Source organism: Tamandua tetradactyla, chromosome 3 (genome assembly GCF_023851605.1).
Source record: "Tamandua tetradactyla isolate mTamTet1 chromosome 3, mTamTet1.pri, whole genome shotgun sequence".
NCBI lineage: Eukaryota > Metazoa > Chordata > Mammalia > Pilosa > Myrmecophagidae > Tamandua > Tamandua tetradactyla.
Genome location: NC_135329.1, coordinates 155601492 through 155625000, shown reverse-complemented (window position 1 = coordinate 155625000; position 23509 = coordinate 155601492). Strand labels below are relative to the sequence as shown.

At 37.7% G+C, this 23509-nt stretch overlaps 1 protein-coding gene across 1 annotated transcript in view; it reads left to right on the top strand.

Moving 5' to 3' along the window:
* Positions 1 to 11660, top strand: part of FRZB (frizzled related protein) — a 47286-nt gene extending 35626 nt beyond the window's left edge. Inside the window, exons 4-6 of the mRNA XM_077151976.1 lie at positions 5706 to 5910; positions 6290 to 6353; positions 8918 to 11660. Of these exons, the coding sequence (XP_077008091.1) occupies positions 5706 to 5910; positions 6290 to 6353; positions 8918 to 9034 (386 nt within the window). The 3' untranslated portion in view covers positions 9035 to 11660. The remainder of the gene's footprint in view (positions 1 to 5705; positions 5911 to 6289; positions 6354 to 8917) is intronic.
* Positions 11661 to 23509: the final 11849 nt, after the last annotated feature.

Below are 23509 nucleotides of genomic sequence, written 5' to 3'. Positions count from 1 at the left end.
TAGATGCACCAGACTTCCGGAGAAGATGGCGGCTTAGTAAGATGCACGGGTCGTAGTTCCTCCTCCAGAAAAGCAACTAAAGAAACAAAAACAATACGAAATAGCTCCCGGAGTCACAACAGAGACCAAAAAGACAGTGTACCCCATTCTGGAACGGCTGAACGGGCAGGGAGAATCCGCTGCGGTGAGATACCCAAGGGGCGCACGTTTTCCCGGCCGGGGCGGCTGGCGACTGTGGTCCCCTCAACGCACGTGGCTCCCCGGTCTGACTGGGAACGTTGGATAGCGGGGCCCTCCCGTCATGCTTGGCGTCTCGGGCCAGCTGGGCAATTTGGACCGGCACTCCCACAAGCCGTGGCCAGCGACCCCCGCCTCCATGCACAATTTCCCGGGCCGACTGCCCGGCAGACAAACAACCGCCACGAGCGCCACCTACTGGGCAGGAAAAGAAAAACAGAGCCCAGAGATTCCACAGAAAAACCTTTCAACCAGCTGGGTCCCACACCCAGGGAAATCTGATCAAATGCCCAGACACCAGCAGAAAATAATGGATGACGCTCGGAAAATTGAAGATATGGCCCAGTCAAAGGAACAAACCAATAGTTCAAATGAGATACAGGAGCTGAGACAACTAATGCTGAATATACGAACAGAAATGGAAAAACTCTTCAAAAACCAAATCAATAAATTGAGGGAGGACATGAAGAAGACATGGGCTGAACAAAAAGAAGAAATAGAAAATCTGAAGAAACAAATCACAGAACTTGTGGGAGTGAAGGACAAAGAAGAAAAAATGGAAAAAACAATGGATACCTACAATGGTAGATCTAAAGAGACAGAAGCTACAATTAGTGAACTGGAGGATGGAACATCTGAATTCCAAAAAGAAACAGAAACTATAGGGAAAAGAATGGAAAAACTTGAGCAGGGAATCAGGGAACTGAATGACAATATGAAGTGCACAAATATACGTGTTGTGGGTGTCCCAGAAGGAGAAGAGAAGGGAAAAGGAGGAGAAAAACTAATGGAAGAAATTATCACTGAAAATTTCCCAACTCTTATGAAAGACCTAAAATTACAGATCCAAGAAGTGCAGCGCACCCCAAAGAGATTAGACCCAAATAGGCATTCTCCAAGACACTTACTAGTTAGAATGTCAGAGGTCAAAGAGAAAGAGAGGATCTTGAAAGCAGCAAGAGAAAAACAATCTGTCACATACAAGGGAAACCCAATAAGACTATGTGTAGATTTCTCAGCAGAAACCATGGAAGCTAGAAGACAGTGGGATGATATATTTAAATTACTAAAAGAGAAAAACTGCCAACCAAGACTCCTATATCCAGCAAAATTGTCCTTCAAAAATGAAGGAGAAATTAAAACATTTATAAACAAAAAGTCACTGAGAGAATTTGTGACCAAGAGACCAGCTCTGCAAGAAATACTAAAGGGAGCACTAGAGTCAGATACGAAAAGACAGAAGAGAGAGGTATGGAGTAAAGTGTAGAAAGAAGGAAAATCAGATATGATATATATAATACAAAAGCCAAAATGGTAGAGGAAAATATTATCCAAACAGTAATAAGACTAAAAGTTAATGGACTGAATTTCCCAATCAAAAGACATAGAATGGCAGAATGGATTACGACCCAGCAATACCACTGCTAGGTATCTACTCAAAGGACTTAAGGGCAAAGACACAGACGGACATTTGCACACCAGTGTTTATAGCAGCATTATCTACAATTGCAAAGAGATGGAAACAGCCAAAATGTCCATCAACAGACGAGTGGCTAAACAAACTGTGGCGTATACCTACAATGGAATATTATGCAGCTTTAAGACAGACTAAACTTATGAAGCATGTAATAACATGGATGGACCTAGAGAACAATATGCTGAGTGAGTCTAGCCCAAAACTAAAGGACAAATACTGTATGGTCCCACTGATGTGAACCGACATTCGAGAATCAGCTTGGAATATATCATTGGTAACAGAGACCAGCAGGAGTTAGAAAAGGGTAAGATAATGGGTAATTGGAGCTGAAGGGATACAGACTGTGCAACAGGACTAGATACAAAAACTCAAAAATGGACAGCACAATAATACCTAAGTGTAATGTAACTAGGTTGGAACACTGAATGAAGCTGCACCTGAAATATGGTTTTTTGTTTGTTTGTTTGTGTGTTTGTATCTTTTGTTTTTGTTTTTTTTCCTTTTTATATATATATATATATTTTATTAGTATTATTATTTTAATTCTCTTCTCTATATTAACATTCTATATCTTTTTCTGCTGTTTTGCTAGTTCTTTTCCTAAATCAATGCAAATGTACTAAGAAATGATGATCATACATCTATGTGATGATACTAAGAATTACTGAGTGCATGTGTAGAATGGAATGATTTCTAAATGTTGTGTTAATTTCTTTTCTTTTTTTTGATTAATAAAAAAAAATAAAAAAAAAAAGCAACTAAAAGTAAATTGCCATCCCTGAAACCCAATTCATAAAAGGTAAATAAAAACAAAGTTAATAATTCAAAAAAAAAAAAAAATAGATGCACCAAGTTTCCTGAGGTTTTCTTCAGTGGAATCCATTTCTATTTTTTGCTTGCAGTATACTCATATTAAGTGGGGTCTGGTTTCTCTTTGCCAGTGGTGGATGCACTTTCCAAGGTGGAAAGTTTATCTAATAATCCAAAGGCCTAATTGTTTGTATCCTCAAGAACCTGTTTCTCTACAAGGTGATATGAAAAACCTCAGGAAGCAAAGGCGTCTTATATTTTTAGGAGTTTAGCTTTATTAAGATTGGAAAGTGTTATATGAATTTTTAAGTACAGTTATACTAAAAGCAAAAAAAATTTAAGTCTGGGAAATTTAGTTAAATCGGTCTTTAGTGTTACCTATATTTGCATATCAATTTTTGTTTTATTCAGCTTCCTTAGTGTTGAAGTGGTTGGTACTGATATTTTTGTTAAAAGTTAAAATATTAGTGGTTACATATCATAGAAAGGGAAGCTCTTGTGAAGTAGTTGAGTGAATATTATAAAATAAAATTGGATGCAGATCACAGTTAATAGAAAAGATAAGATCATTTCTTTCTCAGAAATAAGCAGTAAGTAATCAGGTTGCTCATGTCTTAAGGATTTTAATTTGTCTCTGGCTTTCAGCTTATTTGGGAAAGGCAGGCACTCTAATGAAATACAAGAAAAAAATCTGAAAAAAATAAATGTTTACTCCCCAAATATATAGATTTTAATCTTTATTGTCCTATTTCTTATAAGACTATTGAGAAAACAAAATGGTGATGAGAGTAGTTGGTAATTCAGACAAAACTCTGCTTTTACAGATTAATAAAGTTAAAAACTTTTGAGCTTTAGCAAAATTACTTGAATAATAAAGTAGGTCTTGTAGAGAGATATTTATTTTGGAGTGGGTACATGTGCTAAAAATTTCTAATGAAAATAGTAGGTGGCACACTGAGTAAATAAATCATTAGTTTGGGAGCATTAGCTCAGTACACTAATCTCTAATACTTGATGGGTGCTATGTAGCACATTCACTTAAACCAGGACACACAAAAAATCTGCTGGCTGGGGTTGTGAATTTATCATATGATTCTCCCAAATGACATTTCAAAAAGGGCAATCCTATCTTTTGTTAAAGTACAAAATAAAGAGAATGCCAAAAGAAAGAAGTTCCTCTTGCAAATTGCCCCAAGTAGAAACAGCTGGGCAGTGATAGTTTGCTTGCTACAAGCTCTCATACTTCAGACAACTGACCCTCTGAAGATTGCAGTACCTAAGAAGCAAAAATAAGATTTTGTCTTCAAGTTTTTAGAATTAATTAGTGACAATTTCTCTTGTATGCATGCTGAACTGGTAGAATGTTATTGAATAAATGTCTGATGGAGTTGGAGTATGGATGGGGGAATAGTTTGTTAACTGGCCTTATATTTTCATGGATTACATTTTCCAAGTCCAAAAACCCTTAAAATGTTGAAAATGGTGTGCAGATATATGTACCTAAGAGGCTTTCAAAAAGTGGACCCGTCTGGGTAAATTGTATTTACCTCTGTATAACCACCATATATATTGAATTAGAACAATGAAGGTAGCTCTTCCTACTTGACAGTTTTACTTCTTCCTAGACTTTTTCATACTCTCTTAATTTATTGGTTTAGAAAAGCTCATCTACCAGAAGTAGGAATCTAAAGAATTTGGCTCTTCCAAGGAGACAAACATGTAAGAGAAGTAGAACTGTGTTCTCCAGATTCTGAGTCAAATAACTTGACTTTGCAACTGAGTGATTTTTCTTAAGGTAGTTTTTGTTTAGACTGAGAAGTGAAACCAACTCTTGGATAAATCAGGCCCCCAGTATATCCACAGAAAGAAGTAGATTAATATAATTGATACGTTAGAATATACTCCATAGCAGTGAAGGGATGGAGTGTTGGTGCACCTGACTTCAAGCAGATTGAGGAAACAAAGTCTGGTGGTGACAGTTTTCCTTCAAAATGAAAATGCAGTTTAATTAAAGGAAGTGTAAAAAGTAATCTATACTGAAACAAAGGTAGAAGGAACTGATATCTGAACAATGAATCGAGGTGACAAAGATGAAAAGGATCATAGAATCATTTATTTTGGAAACAGTATAAGACAGCACAACTTTGTAACAGTAAGAACACCCCTACCCCTGCCAAATTCTTTAGTAAATATCTTAACAGATCTGATAGAAGAATGCTGATGAGGAAACAAAGCATATTTGAGTACTAGGTCTTCACATATAGTGAAATTAATGTAGCTTAAATTCTTGTTGGCAGTAATATATATACACACAAAATGAAATTTAAAAAAAATTTTATTTTATTTTTTTAAATACCAAAAACCACAAAGCAAATGCAAACATTCCTATTTTGATCATTCCGTTCTACATATATAATCAGTAATTCACAATATCATCACATAGTTGCATTTTCATCATCATAATCATTTCTTGGAACATTTGCATCTATTCAGAAAAAGAAATAAAATGAAAACAAAAAAAATTTATACATACCATACCCCTTACCCCTCCCTTTCATTGATCACTAGTATTTCAAACTATAAATTTATTTTAACATTTGTTCCCCCTATTATTTATTTTTATTCCATATGTTCTACTCGTCTGTTGACAAGGTAGATAAAAGGAGCATCAGACATAAGGTTTTCACAATCACACAGTCACATTGTGAAAGTTATATCATTATACAATCCTCATCAAGAAACATGGCTACTGGAACACAGCTCTACATTTTCTTACGCGTTAAGTAGATATTACCTTGTTATTCAAGATGTAATGGAGAGGCTAGACGGAACTGCCTGAAAACAAAATGAAATTTTGAAGGAAAATTTTATTCACTCAGCTTTTGATTGTCTAAATGAATTTCTCACAGTGAATTGCATGCACCCTTATTCACAAACACACACACACACAAAGTGAAAGGGGACGAGGGCTGAGCTTTAAGAGAGCAAGGCAAGGGTGTTGTTTAGTATGTCACTTACTACAGTGTCAGGCAAATATATCTGGGTGACTTCCCCTCCCCTCCCCACTCATTGAGCATCAAGTGGATAAGAATCAACAGTAAGAAGCCTGCTTGTCTTTTGAAAAATGGGGCATCTATTGTGTATCAGATTGCCATATCAGCTTAATTGTCTTTTATCCCAGTCATTCGGGCTAAAGTTAAAGAAGTAAAGACAAAGTGCCACGACGTGACTGCAGTAGTCGAGGTGAAGGAGATTCTCAAGGCTTCTCTGGTAAACATTCCGAGGGAAACCATCAACCTTTACACCAGCTCTGGCTGCCTGTGCCCTCCACTCAGTGTGAATGAGGAATATATCATCATGGGCTATGAAGATGAGGAACGCTCTAGGTAAATCACTCCTTAAGGATTCAGAAAAGTCTCTGCTTTTCCTACCCTGATGGCATTCTCTTCTAGAGAAGAACCTTGGGGTAAACTTACCGTGGGATCATTCTGCCTTTTAGATGGGTTTGAGTTGGATGTCTCAATTTCATATATTGGATACAAAATTGTATGTGTTCATTTTATGGGTGTATGTTTTTCTGGGGAGAGGAACCATAACTTTCATTGATTCTAAAAGTTGTCTGTGACTCCCAAAAGGTTAAGAATTAGATTTAGAACATTGCTGACCCTTTCTAGAATGAACAGATGTGCCTTAGCACTGATTCCTAGTATTTTTTAGTAGTGTGTTTCAATGTTTCAAAAATGGTTGTTTCTTTACAATATACAGATTACTCTTGGTGGAAGGTTCTATAGCTGAGAAATGGAAGGATCGACTTGGCAAAAAAGTTAAGGTAAACTTATATTTTATGCTCAAAGTAATGCACAAAGAAAGAAAGTAGAAATCCAGCTATCATTTAAATGAGATAGTTACTCTCAACTACACGGGAAATACGAAGACCTAATCCATCTATGCATGCATGCATCTCTGTATTTAAGAAGGATTGAGCTTGTCTTTGGTGTTTATTTCATTTACGGAACAAGTTTCTCTAAATGTGTACCAGAGACCAAAGTACAGTTGCCTGATATCTCACAATGAGAAATTTAGAGGTAGTTAGTCTAGTGCTAGTAGAATGGCTCCGTGTTGCCATAGGACCGAGCTTTTTCTTTCCATTCTAAGAGTATTGCTCAGATATTCATGTTGACCTAGAAGTCACAAAATGGCTGTTCTACCTCCAGCAGCACACCTGTACTTCAGGTAGAAGGAAAGGGGAGAGGTTCCCAGGAGACCTATTAGTAACTTAATTTGCTTTAATCTCATTGGGTAAGACTGGATCTCATGTCCATGCCTAGATGCAAGTGAAGCTGGAAATTGTAGTCTTTTAGGCAGGCACACTGCTTCCTTGAACAAAATTGCAGTTCTGTGAGTCAAAGAAGAGCAGAATAAATGACTGGAAACTACCCAGGTCTGTCTTAATGCATATATACCAATTCCTCTATGTACAAGGTGCAGCCACATTCATACATAATCAAGAGATCTGACCAAATTGGCTTCTTAGAGCAGTGATGTAGCTTTATTTTTTAAACTCTTAGATTCTGGAGTTGATATATTTTAAAAGATCACATAGTAACTTATTTTATTATAGAAGTTCTCATTTCTTACTGCACTTACTGCAAATCTGTTTCAAAGAAAAGAATGCAGGGAAATATGCCGAGGAGCAAAGAATCTAAAAGGCTGTGTGTGAGCGGGGGAATGGGAACTGTACCAAACATAATACATCCTCTTCCTTCTGGGAGTTGGAAGGCTTGGGAAACATTTGCAGGGTAAGTTAAACACCCTTGGGCAGTTTATCTTACACATCTGGCACTTGACACAGGAGACACATTTGGGTTTAAGTGACCTACAAAAATGTGGACGGCATTATTTTGCATTGAGAAAACCACACTGCAGCACAGTCCCTCCTTCCACCCCTCACTCCTCCCCAGGATATTTGTCAAAAGTGATCTCTATTTCAGGTTCAGACTAGTGAGAATTCTGTTTGTATCTCTCTTCAATAAAAAAGTTTAATGTTTATTAAAGCACAAGTGGCTCTTCTTCAATACGTTGGCATCTCTACTGTCTGTTTTAACTAGGTTTTCTGTTTGCAAATGCAGAACAGAAGTTTGTCCTAAATTCTCGTACCAATAGGAAGAGCTTTCAACATCCCTGCTACAAAGCATCCTAACACTTGCTGCTCCTCTTTTGGTACCAAACCCAAGCAATAACATCATGTAAAGACCTAGGGCACATGGCTCATCTGTCCTGTTTCTTAGTTAAGAGGAACATATTTCCCGTTGCTCACTAAAGGGAAACCACAAAGTTATTATGAGATCATTTATTTTTCTCAGTCTGGATTTAAACATGCTTAAAGGAAGAAAGAAGCCAGTAACACAATTTTAATTTCAGATCCAGGTATGTAGGGCTAAAGAGCTTGGGAGGAAAAATCTATTTAGACCAGCATTATTGGCACCCTTGATTTAGTTTTCCGCTCAATTTAAGGATATAAGAAAATTTTATGTTTTATGGGGGGGGGGGCACTTTTTTTTTTCTTAATGAGTTGCCCTTTTCAACTGCTGTTTCTCTCCCTGGGTAGATAAAAAAAATTTTTTTAAGACTTTTCTTTTAATTTTTTTTGCCATGCAAATTGTTTACCTAAGTCAAAAGATTTGGACTACTGTGGGGAATTGAGAATCACACTGTGTGATTGTGATAAAAAATAAATTTAAAATTGTGGAGGCAAGTGTGCAAAAGTGAAAAAAGAACTGTTGCTTTCAATAAGAGAAAAATAATAACAACCAATATTTTTATATATAAATACTTTGCACATTTTTCATCAGTTATTCTTCAGAATAGTCTTATAAGTAGTTCTTTTATTAAGTCAAATGTGAGGAATGATGAAAATGAGAACTAGTAAGTTCAAGAAACTTTGCATGAGAAATGGTGGTGGTAGGATTTGAACTCAGGAAATTTGCTGTTAGCTCCTTGTACTCAAAGTGTGGCCCCTGGACCAGCAACATTAGCATGACCTGAGAGCTTGTTAGGAGTTAAAATCTTGGGCCCCATCCCAATTGGGGCCTACTGAATCATAATCTGCAGTTTAACAAGCCCTTCAAGTGATTTCTATGTTCATTTGATGTGAGGATATTACCAAACTATTTTCTGGATGGCCAACTTTACTTACTGCTTTTCAACATCAGAGAACTATGTTCATATGGCATTGATTTGGTTGCTTCCCCAGGATATGGGTTTATACTTTAGGAAAAGTAGTGAGATGCTTTAGAGATCTGACTTTGCAGCTTACTCAGCTGTTAGGATAATATAGAAGTGATGGACCTGGTGATATCTGCATGTGAGCATTTTCTGTTTTAAATTTCACAGCGCTGGGACTTGAAGCTCCGTCATCTTGGATTGAGTAAAAGTGATTCTAGCCATAGTGAATCCACTCAAAGTCAGAAGTCTGGCAGGAACTCTAACTCTCGGCAAGCACACAACTAAATCCTGAAATGTAAGCGTAAGATCAATGGACATCCTATTAAGACTTGCATTGCTGGACTAGCAAAGGAAAATTGCACTATTGCACGTCATATTCTATTGTTTACTACAAAAATCATGTGGTAACTGATATTACTTCTGTTTTCTCTTTTGTTTTCTGCTTTTCTCTTCCTCCCCAACTCCCCAATCCCCTTTTTTTGTGGGGTGGGTGGAGCTCCTTATATATATATTATATATTTCTTATTTCACTAATCCTGGAAAAACTGCTCTTTTGCAATAATAATAAATTAAACATGTTGCTACCAGGGCCTCTTTGCTGGAGTTCCCAGATGTTCATTTACTTTCTGTACCTAGAATTAGGAATGCAAACTTATATGCACAGAGAGAGATTTCTGGTAAACATAGAAAGCTAGGTATGCTGTAAAATGTATTTGCTGATCTAATTACAGCTTCATTTTCCTATGCCTTAGGGCATTCTACTTGTGCCTAGGAAGTTCTAAATGTTTATAAAAGTAAAATGACAGTTTGAAATCAAATGCCACATAGGCGAAGCAATCAAGCACCAGGAAGTATTTATGAGGAAATGACACACAAGATGAATGATTTACAAGACTGGCAGGAAGCAAAATAAATAGTGTCAGGAACTGGGGAAAGAACATTTTGCCTGATTGAGAAGCACAACTGAAACCAGTAGCTGTTGAAGTATTAACGGTTGCATTTTTCCTTTGGCAATACATTTGACCTGCTCATGAATATATTAATCAGCATTAGGGAAGTGAATTATAACTAGATATCTGCTGTTGTCAGCATAACTCTAATTTTCTTCCTTTTCAAATAAACCCATTGGTGTAAGTTTTTTTTTTTTTCCTCTCCCCTTTCTTTTGAAATAAATCTGACTTGCTGTATTGATCAGGAAAAGAATGTATGCATGTGCACCACAGTGTTATTTTAAAAGATGCATACCTCTGTAAAATGCTCTAGTTTGCAGGATAGTGAAATGTGGAAGACTTTTTTTTTTCTAATAATTGTATGTGTGTGTGTGTGTACTATGTCCTTGTATGTCTGCACTCACACGCAAGATGGATTCAATTACCAGGCCTGTGCACTGGCCTGCACTTTATCATTTGGATTTGTGCTGTTTAATGCTCAGTGAAATATTTCTGATAAAAGGAATTGTGGGTGTGAGAAGAGAAGTTATTCTGACTTTTGAACTAAATTCTTATTTTCCAAGCTGCAGGTGTGACCCCCCAGCGATCATGGGAAACAAATGATACTTTCACTTCCTTCCTCCCGCAGCGTTATTTAGAGCCTGTGCCAATCATTTGCACATCTCACTCTCTTGACCTTACATGTGTTGATATTAGTAGAACCAAATTTCTAAGCTATGGTATACTGAAAATAAAACATATGAAGCAAATGGCACTGTGTTTCCTTTTACAAGGATAGTCATGACGGATGGAATTAATTCCTGAACAAAAATTTCCTAAAATGTTAAATAATTCATCTAAATTCTTTCTTTTGCAACTAAGAGAACATCCCCACCTCCTGATTGATCCCAGACTCCAACAATTTCTCCAAACCAAGAAGAAAGAGATCCCACCTTTGCCCCCATGAGGACTGCCTAGTCTTTTGGGCTATCATCTGACCTCTTCCAGATAATTTTATGGTCTGTCATTTGCCATTATTCTCTGAAGGCTAAGGTAGGGGCATCTCTTTCTCTATGTGCTGATGCTGTAGGCTTAAAGGTGTGCTTGGGAGTCACAGGGTAGAAATGAAAAGCTACATTGCATCGCAGGGTCTCTCTCCTTACTATTTATGCCTGAACTGAGCCATTAAGGACCAAGGACTAGAAAGTGTTTGCCTTAGTTCGGACATTTCCACAGGCTTAGAACCGTAAATTGATAATTTATTAAATTCCCCTTATAAAAGCCATTCCAGGTCTGGTATATCACATTCTGGTAGCTTGCAAACTAACACAAGATCGATGAATAAAGCATATTTAGCCTTTCAGTTTGATAGTTGTAACAGTGTACGTTAATAAATTATGTGCAGACCTCTTGGGGAATGCTAATGATTTTATGATAATGGCCCATTTCTAATCAGACTGTAAAATCATTTCTAGTCTCTAATAGTGACAATACAAATGCATTTCAATAGTGCATCTCTACAGGTTTTTCTGGCAGGTACTAACTTTACCTGTTAGTAAACAGGCAAAAACCACACATAATGTATCTATGTCTGTAACTTTGAAATCTATTGAAATGAATTAAAATATTTCTTTGGAAAATTTTGTTCACCTTCAGGATTTTAATTTTCTTAGCCAGAAAGCACAGCAACAAAAATCCAGTGTGTACTGAACAGCAAACTTGGATTCTCTTGTTCGTGGATATGTGAGTGTTTTCTGTGTCATATACAGAGTGTAATCTGATTCAGTGCCATATGTTGCACTGAGCATTGGGGGGTGCAGTTGGGACAAACGCATATCTTTCCACATCTGATATATTATTTAAGAAGACAAATAGAAAATTTAGAAACACCGTGAGTAAATAGCACTACTTTATTGCCTTTTATAAGAAATTATTTGCTATTACATTTCAACAAGTAAAACTACTAAACATAAATTTTTAGGATTACAGTTTATTTAGCATTATGGATTTTAAATATATTTTTATACACACAAAACTAGGTAAAAACTAGGTAAAGCAGGGATTTGTAATACTGTGTTATTGAAATTCAGCCGTTAAAATTTTAAAATATGGTTCCCAGCTCTATTAAAAATAACAAAACAGTATCATCACATCTTTTGAAAATTGTTTTCTGGGTAATAACGTCTAACAGTAGCTAGTACTCTATACAAAACACTTGTACATGTATTACCTCCCTTAATCCTTAAAATCTATAAAGTAGGTATTTTATAGAGAAAGCCTTCTTGACCAAAAGGGGGAAGAGAGAAATGAGACAAAATAAAGTTTCAGTGTCTGAGAGATTTCAAACAGAGTTGAGAGGTTATTCTGGAGGTTATTCTTATGCACTATATCGATAACCCTTTTTAGTTTATGGTGTATTGGAGTGGCTGGAGGGAAGCACCTGAAACTGTTGAGTGTGTTCCAGTAGCCTAGATTCTTGAAGACAATAGTATGAAGATATAACTTTTCAGTGTGACTGTATGATTGTGAGAACCTTGTGTCTGATGCTCCTTATATCCACGGTATGGACAGATGAGTAAAAAATATGGATAAAAACAAATAGATAAACAATGGGGGGAGAGTAAAATAAATTGCGTAGATGGAAACACTAGTGGTTAATGAGAAGGAGGGGTAAGGTGTATGGTAGGTATGAGATTTTTCTTTTTATTTCTTTTTCTGGGGTGATGCAAGTGTTCTAAAAAATGATCATGGTGATGAATATACAACTGTGAGATGATATTGTGAGCCAGATTGTGCATCATGTATAGAGAGTATATGTGTGAAGATTTCTCAATAAAAAAATTTTAAGCTGATCGATACTACAGATAAAATCAAAAGGCCTACTATCCACTGAGAACTGTGATTTTTTTGTTCTTAAATTGTACCTCTTATCCCTACCACCACCAGGATCCTCCATAATCTAGAAAAAAAAACTGTTTGAACAAAATCCCCTGCTTTTCTTTTATTAAATATTTTCTTTATGACAGGGAGTCATTGTGTTACTGAAAGACAACCAAAGTGTTTTTTTGGGTAAAATGCAAATATCATCCTTATGTGTCTATTTTGAATGGTGGACGTTGAGAACTCAAGGAATGGCTCTGTGAAGAGGGAAAAGATGTACATGGGGAAGCTTGTGCAGTCCAAAAGGGAAAGACTGTGGATTGCTGAGGTTGACGCAAAAATGAGAGAAAATGCAGAAAAGAAATTCCCACAACCACATGGATGTGGGGCCTATCTTCCACACCACCAACCTCATGCACACACAATATCAAGGAGTGGGAGTGATGTTATGGGGTTGGAACTTGGGGGATTTGGAGACCTCAGCAAGGGTCATGGGTGATTTATGACGTTTTGGGCAGTTCTGAAATGTTAAATGGTCTTTGAAATAGGAACCAACCTATTTTTTGCCTGTACCATAGGGTTAATAAAGCTTATTAGGTTCACTCTGTCTTTATTTTTACATTATTTTGGTGATTATGGGAGATTAGAGCTTCCCAGAACTGAGATCCCTGTATTAGCTTTGGAGAGTAGAATTTGGGGTGAATAGACATAACCCAACTGTGGGAGACCTACACCTGGGCAAAAGAAGAGATAATTATGAACAAAATCCCTACTGAAAAACTCTTTCCCTGTGACTTCTAACTGAACTGATCTATCAAAGCCTCCAAAAAGACCTGTGAGGAAAAATAAATAAATAACTATAAAGCCCAGAAAACATTCTGCCTTCAAAATCTGCTTCGTCCTGTCCACCTGCATTCATTTCTTCCCCTCCTGGCCATTCTCACCTGTTCTGCTTCTCCTCCTATTGCTTGGCTACTTCGATCAAGCACATTATCTACAGTAAGTATATCAGAATTGCTAGACTATCAAGCGCAAGGCTAGGTGAAAAAACGGTAATGTTTTTTAAACTATTCATTGATATCAATGAAGCTCCTTATGATTTCTTTTAAATTGCCAAGTCAGGCAGTTTTTTCATTTTCCAAGACAAACTTTAATGTGCTGAAGAGAGCTTCTCTTGCATACACATTGCCATCAGCCTGAAACTATGGCTGCTCATACTCTTATCTCCTTAGGGACAGCATTTTGAGATATTCAGTTTTTCAAAATGACTCTCATCACACATTGAAAAGAGTTTGGAAGTTAAGGCATCAAAATTCAAATTCTTGTTCTGCAAATCACAGACTGTTTAAACTACTTTCAGATTTAGAGATAAGCATTATGAGGATCAAGTGAGTTGAGCTGGGTAAAATGGGTGGAGCTTGTTGAGCAGTGCCTGGGTCATGGTGCTTAATAAGTATCAGGATTTTTCCAGCTTTTAAGCTTAAATTCTCTCTGTGAGGTACCCAGTTGCCAATCAGGGTGTCATTGAGTCATTAGTAAGCCTGGAAGAAAAAGTTGCTTCTAAGAGATGCCTCCACTGCGCTGATTTCTCTCCTCTCTCCTTAAGATGTCAAACTAAAAAACTCTTTCTACTCATCCTCAAATGTAAGATTAAAATTCTTTTCCTTTTCCTCCAAGTAGGCAGGTGTGCTTGGATGGATACTTACTCAACTTTAAAAAAGATGAAGTTCTGAAAAAATTACATAATACTTGATTCTATAGACATTGATATCGCTAATGCAAATTTATTTGGTTATTCCAAATATTGTCATTTATTTTGGAAATGAAAAAAACCAAAATATTTTCAAAATTCAAGTAAGGTGACTCTCCAACCACTTTTAAATACAGAGGATGGTAAATCTATAGAGAATTTAAAATCTTTATGCTGTCATCTCCATGCAGATGTCAGCTTCCAGATTAATTCATTTCATCAAACTTTTAAGTAGAATTGGGTTTTCATAATTTACTATGGTTCTTTGTGGGTAATAGACTATTTTATATAAAGGACCAAAGCAAGCAAAATAATTTTCTCTTAAGTTTCTTTTAAAGGTTTGGCTTCCCCATAATGTTATTGTTCATAGTTTAGGTCAGCAAGGATAGGCCACTTGGAAAGGTATGTGTTCTTAATAAGAGCTGAGTTTGGTCAGAGGAGCTTCTTGGTGTTTTTCATTTCCTAGGGAGCTCCAGAAGTACTAAAATTATATTGAGACAAAGTGTTTATGCTTCAAAAGTGCAGGCTCTGCATTCCAGGCTATACACTGCGGGTTCTGAAAACAGAGGCAGCTTTTACTGAAACTTGGGCAATAAGGATATCTCAACAGGGCTTGGACTAGTCCGTGTTGGAAAAATAGAAGATAACCAAGAGCCAGCTGATACAGGGACAACCTGTTTCAGGTGTTGGCAAATTTTACTGTAAAAGTTCACATAGTGAAATATTTAAGGCTTTGCAGGTTATACAGTCTCTGTTGGAAGTACTCAGCTCTGCCATTGTGGCTCAAAAGCAGCTGCTGTATGTGCAGTCATGCATATATAGGAATGTGCAGCATTGTGTTCCAATAAAGCTTTATTTGCAAAAGTAGGCAGTGGCTGGATTTGGCCATCCGGGCTTTAGTTTACACATCCTCAAATGCTTATTAGCTAGTCTGAATCACTTTATTGTTCTTTGGACTTGATGAAATTTGATGGTGGTGGTGCCTAGAGCAGGGAGAAGGGTGATTGAGAAGGGAGAGGAGCCACAAAAGGAAGATTTTAACTGTTCCCTCATCCCCAGGCCAACCCTTTTAAACATTATTCACAGGGCCCATTGGGCAACCCCAAAATATATTTTCATTCCTGGAAATTCACAGTCTTTAGAAATAAAGTCCTATATAAATGAGTGTTTAAATTTTCAGTATGTGTCCACCTAGTTCATTGCACATTCAGCAAACTCCTATTTTGTTGCAAGGCTCAGTGCTGGGAACTGAAGGTAAAGCGGGGGATTGGATAATCTATCGGAAAATTCACATATAATACCAGATGATAAAATCTACAATAGAAACAAGAACAAAAGGGTAATTCTTTTAAAAAGTTCTTCAAACTGCTGGTCTCATTTCTTTCTTGCCATCTTCCTCATTCATTTTAGATCGATGTATTAAAATGTGTTCCTAGTGCTAAATATCATTTCTTTTTAAAGCTTGCTCACCAATAGAGTGAAAAATTATAAATACAGTTTGTAGTTGTCATTTTTAAAAACCTCATTTTCTCTTTGCTATTTCCTTAAAACCTCCATTTAGGTTGCTAAAGCTAAAAAAAGATCTTAGGAAGCCTTGCTCACACACTAAAACACTTTTGTGTATTTAACCCATTCACCAAAGACTTGATTTACAACTGCCTATGTTGCTTGATGAATCCCACATGCTCCATAACTTAAACATCTTAATGTGCCTTTCACTGGAGTGTCTTTTTATTTGAATGTCTATTGAGTTTGAAACTGCTCCCAATCAGAAGTTTGTCTCTGATATACTGCAATTTAGAGTTGAATATGCTCACACTAGAGTTAAGTCTGCACGGTATAGGATTGAACTTCAATTGCCACCATAATTAACCTAGCTTAGGTTAATTTAACCGTAAAGCTCCAGCTGTGTGGTTAACCTGTCACAAATAAATGAACAACATAGATTAACCTGTCACAAATAAATGAATGGTATAGAGTCTGAACTAGTTAATAAACAGAATGCAGTTTGTTCACATAAATAAAAAGGAAGCCTGAATTTGTGCAGTTCATTCTTTTTTGAGGACTTTGATTTTCAATGAAAGGCAAACAAGATTTTTGTAGCATTCTAGACCTGGAAGCAATCTCATTAATTCTTGTCTAGTGGAGGTAAAAACAAATTTAAAGCCATGTAAGGTAAGTGGCTTACCTATCACATTCAAAAGAGTATGATGGAGCAGGCAATGGTGGCTCAGTGGCAGAGTTCTCACCTGTCATGTGGGAGACCCGGGTTCATTTCTGGTGTGTGCCCATGAAAAAAAAAATAGTATGATGGAAGACATTTAATGATCTCCATTCATAGATAACTCTAGAGTTTGATAATTCCTACTATTGGCAAGTTACATTTCAGGATTTGGCACAAGAAGATGTCAAGCTACATAAAATATTTGGCTACCATGATAAGAATTATGCATATTTTCAAGCGCTTATTCAATGCGTTCTCTTAATCAAATTTGAAAATATTTAAAACAGGTTGAATATCATTTTAGTAAGCCTTCATAAAATTTCAAGTCCTAGTTTTCTCCTTCAAGCTCAGAAAAGAGCTGGTTAGCTCCAAATATATTTAGGTACAGATGTTAGCTCTGTGAAGACAGGGTGGACAAACTACAGGCCTTTTTCTTGATCTTCTCAGAACCACACCCCAGAAAGTAGGGAAATATCTTGTAGTGGAAAGGGCGGGCTGACTAGCAAAATATGAATAAATGAGGGAACAGGGGCTTGAACATATCAAGGGAGGATAGGCCTGCAACCAGGAAGAGTTCAGGGCTCCACAGATAATGGAGGCACTCTGGGCCCAGGCTAGTGTCAGCACAGCCAGAAACACAGCTCTTCTTCCAGAATACCGTGGACGGTGATTTTGAACCAACTCTTCAGGCCCAACATACTTGAACAATTACTTTTTTGTCTCTGAAACTATAGATTAAGGCCTTAAAATATCCTGAAGCTTGTTATAGACAGAGAGGGCAATAATAACAGTTCCCCCCACAGCAGGAATTGTGCCATGCTATAAGCTTCTTACTGTGGAGGAACATGAAGCACAACAATGCTGCTTCGTGCAAATTTCAAAATATAAAATAATTGTTTACCTTTATCTGGTACTGTGAAACTCAGACACTTCACTCATTCAGCAAGTTTTTACTGAGTGTTACTTGCCTTAAGTAATGTTGGGTAGTGGGTACACCTGTGTGGTATCTTCCTTGATGGGATGCACAGTCGGATGCATGAGGTAGACAGCAGACAAGTCACAGATCATAAAATGCTCTAAACATGATGAATAGGAAGCAATGGTAGAGAATATTAGGCTGGGGGTGGGGAGAGAACCTGTTTAAAAGAAGTAGAGAGGCAGGATCTTGGCTTCAGGGTCCCTTACTTACACTGGGCACTCTGCAAGACTGAGTATACCTGTAGTAGATTGAATTATGAACTGCAGAGAAAGCCAAGTACATCATCTTGACCATTCTTGTGGGTATGAACCCATTGTACCTATTACGTTTTGAAGGCGATATTTTTCATTAAGTTGTGCTCAACTGAATTAGGGTGGTCTTAATCCTGCTATGGGAAGCCCTATATGGAATGCCATAGGAAGAAAGCCATAGGGAGAAGTAGAAGCTGGAAGTTAATGGAATCAGGATGGAAAGGAAAGGATGCTGCCACATGTGACGGCATGTGAAAGAAAAGCTGAGGGAGGACTCAAGAATCACTGGCAGATGGCCCTAGAATGCCCCAGTTTTCAAGAAGAAAGCACCACCTTGCTAACACATTGATTCTGGACTTCTCCTAGCTTCAAAACTGTGAGCTAACAAATTCCTGTGTTTAAGCCAACACATTTGTGTTGGTTTGAGGCTGTTGTGTACCCCAGAAAAACCCTGTTCTTTTTCCTAGCCCAATCTTGTGAGGGCAGACTTATTATTTGGGTGAGATCTTTTTTATTAAGTTTTTTCCATGGAGATGCGACCCACCCAATTGTGGGTAGGAAATTTTGATTAAGTGGTTTCCATGGAGATATGTCTCTGCTCATTCAAAGTAGGTCTTAATCCACTTACTGGGGTCCTTTAAAAGGGAACCATTTTGGAAAAAGCTAAGAGCTGACACAGACAGAGATCTCTGTAGATGCAGAAAGAAAATGCCCCTGGTGAAGCTGTTGAAACCAGAAGCCAAAGGACCAGACACAAGCACTTGCCTACCCAGCTGACAGAGGTGTTCCAGATGCCAACAGCCTTTCTTGAGTCAAGGTATCTTTCTCTAGATGCCCTAGTTTGGACATTTTTATGGCCTTAGAATTGTAAACTTGTGACTTAATAAATCCTCTTTATAAAAGCTGACCCATTTCTGGTATATTGAATTCTGACCGGTTTAGCAAACTATAACACCATTGTATGCTATTTGCTTTAGCATCTAGGAAACAACATTAACTCCAAATAGCATGTTTTTGTAAAGTTTGCAAACTTAAGATATTTTAAAATTATTTTTCCTTTAAAAAGAATTTCCCAAATCGAATAAGCTTCAGGGCTCACAAACTCTGGTTTTGCCATTGGCAGTTAAGGAGGACTTTTCTAGGAAAAGACATTTCAGTTGATTCCAAATAGCATAAGAAGGAACCAGTCATGCTTGATGTGAGGGATAGCAGGCCAGGTGGGCTGAATGGCCATTTGAAAATACTGAAATAGAAAATTACTTTCCAATCACTTAGCCAACTCTACCATGTGGCTGGGATAGAATGGGGGATGAGATTAAGTTGGAGAAGTTCACAGGGTCCAACATATAGGGCATGGTTGGGAATTTGGTTTGTATCCCAAGTGATATGCAAACCACTGATGTGTTCTAAGCATGAAAATGCCACAATCAGATTTATGTTTTTAAAAGCCTACTCAGACTCTATATGAAGCATTGATATAGGGAAGGGAGGCAGGATTAGAGACAGGAGGTTGTTGCAGTATTCTAGGTGAGAGATGGGGATTGTGTGGACTAAGATGATAGTGGTTAGGGAGAGAGGGGCAGATTTAGGATATATATTAGACTTTTAAATCATAGGGCTGGCTGATGGGTTGGATGGGGTGCTGGGAAGAGAAAAAGAGTTGAAGATGACTTGAGCAATGTCCTGACTTGAGCCACTGGGTTGATGATGGCTGTACTTACCAGAGTGGGGAAGACCTAGGAAGTGGTAACAGTTGGGTGCAGGGATAAGAATTCTGATTGGATTGTTTTAAACTTGATATCTTCATTATTTATCCAACAGGAGATATTGACTAGACCATCAGAAATACAAATCTACAACTTAGAGGAGAACTAAAGGTAAAAATTTAGTAGTCACCAATACATATTTGATAAATCAACCTATCTCAACTATAGAAAATTCCTATTTCTGTCCTCATGACTGGTGCCTTATTCTATAATTTAAATAATTGAGATACGACAAAGAGTCCAAACTGGATTATGTGGAAATGTTGAATTGAAGAGCTATTTTCATGTAGCACTGCAAGTTTCATAGTAAATGGATGTTGAAGGATGGGTAGAAGTACTGCACGGAGTTGTAATTATCACAAAAAGTTGTTGTAGGAATATCTAGGAAGGTACTTGTTAATATTATAATGGATATAGCTATAGATGTGTAAATATGTCAATATTTACACCTCTTTGACCATGATTGTGGTAGTTATGTTCAGGTATCAACTTGGCTAGGTGATGGAGCCTAGTTCTGTTGCTGTGGACTTGAATCATTAGCATGTGAAACTCATCTCTAGTTGACTACCTCTGCAGTTGGCTAAGGGGAGTGCCTTCCACAATGAGCGATGTTTAATTTAATTAGCTGGAGGCCTAGGAGAGGTCAGAAGAGAGTTTGTCACAGCACAGCCCAAGCAGCTCAGCACACCTTATTTCAGCACTCTCAGCTCAGCCCAGACATTTGGAGATGCAGAAAGGAATCACCCTGGGGAAAGCTATTGGAACCCAGAAGCCGGGAGAGAAGGCCAGTAGACATCACCTTGTGCCTTTTTGTATAAGAGAGTACCTCAGATGAAAGTTAGCTGCCTTTTCTGTGAAGAACTATAAGTTTTTAACTAAATAAATCTCCTTTTATTAAAAGCCAATCCATCTCTGGTGTGTTGCATTCTGGCAGCTTTTGGCAGACTAAAACAGTGATGTAAAAGCAGGATTATGGATTTAGACATGATTCTGTATCTTTTAATTCCATTCAAGTGTGGAGGAATTATCTAGGTATGTGAAATATGTATACCATCTTAATCAGGCTTTAACTTTGTCTGAGTTAGTTTACATTTCTTAATGGACTGTGAGGAACAATTATATGGCCACTACTGAACCATTCAATCAGTAAACAGACCAGGCTTTCACAGCATGCATGAAATGTGACCAATATTGTGTCAGCCGGGAGATTAAGATCTTGGCTTTAAATTTTTCATTAGGAGATGTTTTCCCAGACTTAAATCCGCCTTCTGTAAATAAGCAAGTACGAGAAATATTGGCTAATCTGGCTTTGTAATTTCTTCCAGTATAACGAAGTTCTAAATGGCAACTACAATTCAGCCTAATCTGGAGGTAGAGAATGCTTGACAAATACAAATTTTGTCATGGAATCTTTAGCTTTGTAACCAATTTCAAGGAGCTCTGAAATGGAGATATTATACCATATGGGGAAAGAAACATGTTATGCTGCTTTGTAAAAAAATAAAATTCTTACTTTTCCTTAAGGACTCTAGTTTAGTATACATAATCAGTAGTTGTAATAGTTCCAAAACAATTTGTATCATGCTACAAATTTTTCAGTAGGCTTTCAGGGAATACACAGTACTAAAGTAACTTTGTAGTTCTGGAAGGAGATCATTGTTTGCAAAGTTTAGGAAATGATTGCTGCTCAGTGAAGAATGTCATAAAATTTATACAAGTGGATTTTGCATAAATTGGTTTTTGTCTCATTTCAGAATTCATTTCTTCAGGCCCCTCTTGGTATTTTGATAAAAGTTGGTGATCTAGGAGTTTTTCTATCTTATCTCTGCCAGCCACCCCCTGACACACAGACTTCCTGGAATATTTACTTTGAAGGGTAAGAGTGTTTGTCTAGAAGCCTAATCCAGGAAAAAAGACAGGGAGAGAGAGCAGAACAGGAGTGAGGAAGTTAGAAATGATAAGAGGAGATATTAGCATAACAGGCAAACCAACAGGAGGACTTTAGGGGTGAAAATAATACTTTGTGTGTTGCTTGACATCTGAATGTTAAACCCTAAAGAAGTATCCAATAATGGTAAGGCAAAAAGATTTAGAAAACAAGGTAAAGATGATGGTAGGATTGTAATGGAATGACTCAAGAGACCTCACTGATAGTGTTGGAAACCAAAGTAACGCAGTTCTCAAATTCTGCCTGGTGTAGAATTCCTAGTATACAACTAAATAGGGCAGGTAGAACAGCCACCCCAAGCTGTTTTCTTTATGGTCTCTGCCTCTAACTCAGACTTTCTGCAAAGGTCAGCCAATTGTGTCCAAAGGCAAAACAAAGCCATTAGGAAGTAATGGTTACCACCTGGAAATCATCATCGCCAAGTTGAACTTTGAAGAACTTCCACCTCCGGCTGAGACACAGTAGGAGGCTGTGGTCAGTCTCCACGTGGAACTCCTGGAGGACCAGCCATCACCACTGACTTCTAGCAGGTCCCCTGGGAATTGGTGTCACAACACTCCAGAGAGCAGCTGCATCAGCAGACCTGGAGCATCTGCCTGGTAACTGCTCCCTGGAACCTTCCTTACAGAGCCATATTCCACCTGAAAAGCTTCTCACATTCTGCCCAGGTCCCCTCTGCTCTACCTATAACCTTTTGGGACTATTTCGGCTGTCTCTTACCAGTTACAGTTGAACTACCACAAACAATAAGCAATTCAGAATGTAACTGAGAAATTAAGATAGAAGGGATGATTTCCCTTTATTGGAGTAGACAGAGGAAACTACCTGAAATCTCTAAATTTGCAATCCAGCTGCCTTGATTCCTGATGATCATCTTCTGTCCCTGTGGTTGTAAAAACCTTGTGACTAACCTTCATTTACCCATTTGTCCAGGTTTTCAACTTTAGAGTCTTATAACCACGGAAGACAGCCCCTAATGTTTAATGAAAGGCCTTGGGTCAGCCCAGAACTAACCAACCCCAAGTCCAAAGTTATCTTGCTAACTGGATCTAATCAAAGTGGGGCCACCTGACATGTGCAGTAGCTTAGATTTTAGCCTACAAGTCACCTATACCTCATTCTGCCATTTTCTGACATAGGTTCTGTGACTAAGCATGTAATCAGTCTTCACATACTCAATAATTAACTCACCTGTATGTACATCATCTGGGGCCACTGTACTCATTATCCTAAACCTGCCCATCCGCTCTCTGAAAAACTATCAGAATTACTGATGTTTGGGCTGATAGACCATCTGCTCTCCTACTAGGCATCTAGTAATAAATGCTTTCTTTGAAACCCAGGTGTCTCAGGAATTGGTAATTGAGAGCCTCCGGCAAAAGAATCCATGGCCTTTGTGGGATAACAGGTATGCTTATGGCTTCCCCAAATCTTATTGTTGACTGTTATCCACAAAATACTGTTACATAATACTTAGTTTGTTTGCCTTTTTTTTGGTTGAAAAGTTACCTTTTTATTGAGAGAGAACCTTTAATGAATATGAGGCCTTTGTCTCATTGCTGCCAAGTGTGGCTTCTGTTAAGGGATGAACAGTGAGAAAATGGATAACTTTTTTTTTCAAAGCTATGAATGGAAAAAAATGGCTTCAGTTTCTGACTTTCCACATGATTAATTTACATTTGGGAAAACCGGCTAGGTTTTCCTCTCTCCGTTGTGCTCTTTAGTAAGTGCACAAGACAAGTGCATTGACAGCTAATTTTGCCCCTCTGTTTCATTCGTTAATAAAATTAGTTGTAGTTGCAGTCTGGTTGACCCTGCCTTTTAAAGCGCACAGCTGCTTTGGCATGCTAATTGATTGTCAACAGTAAACACAGGAAAGGAGGCACTTTAAACTACCATTTCGAGCTACAAAACCTTTACTTAAAGGCTGCCTGCTGGTTCTCCCAATTATGCATGAAAAGCAATTAAGAAAAGTCTTGTATAACTGTAGTCTGCTAAATCGAATATAAGCTGTATGTTGGAACTAACAAAAG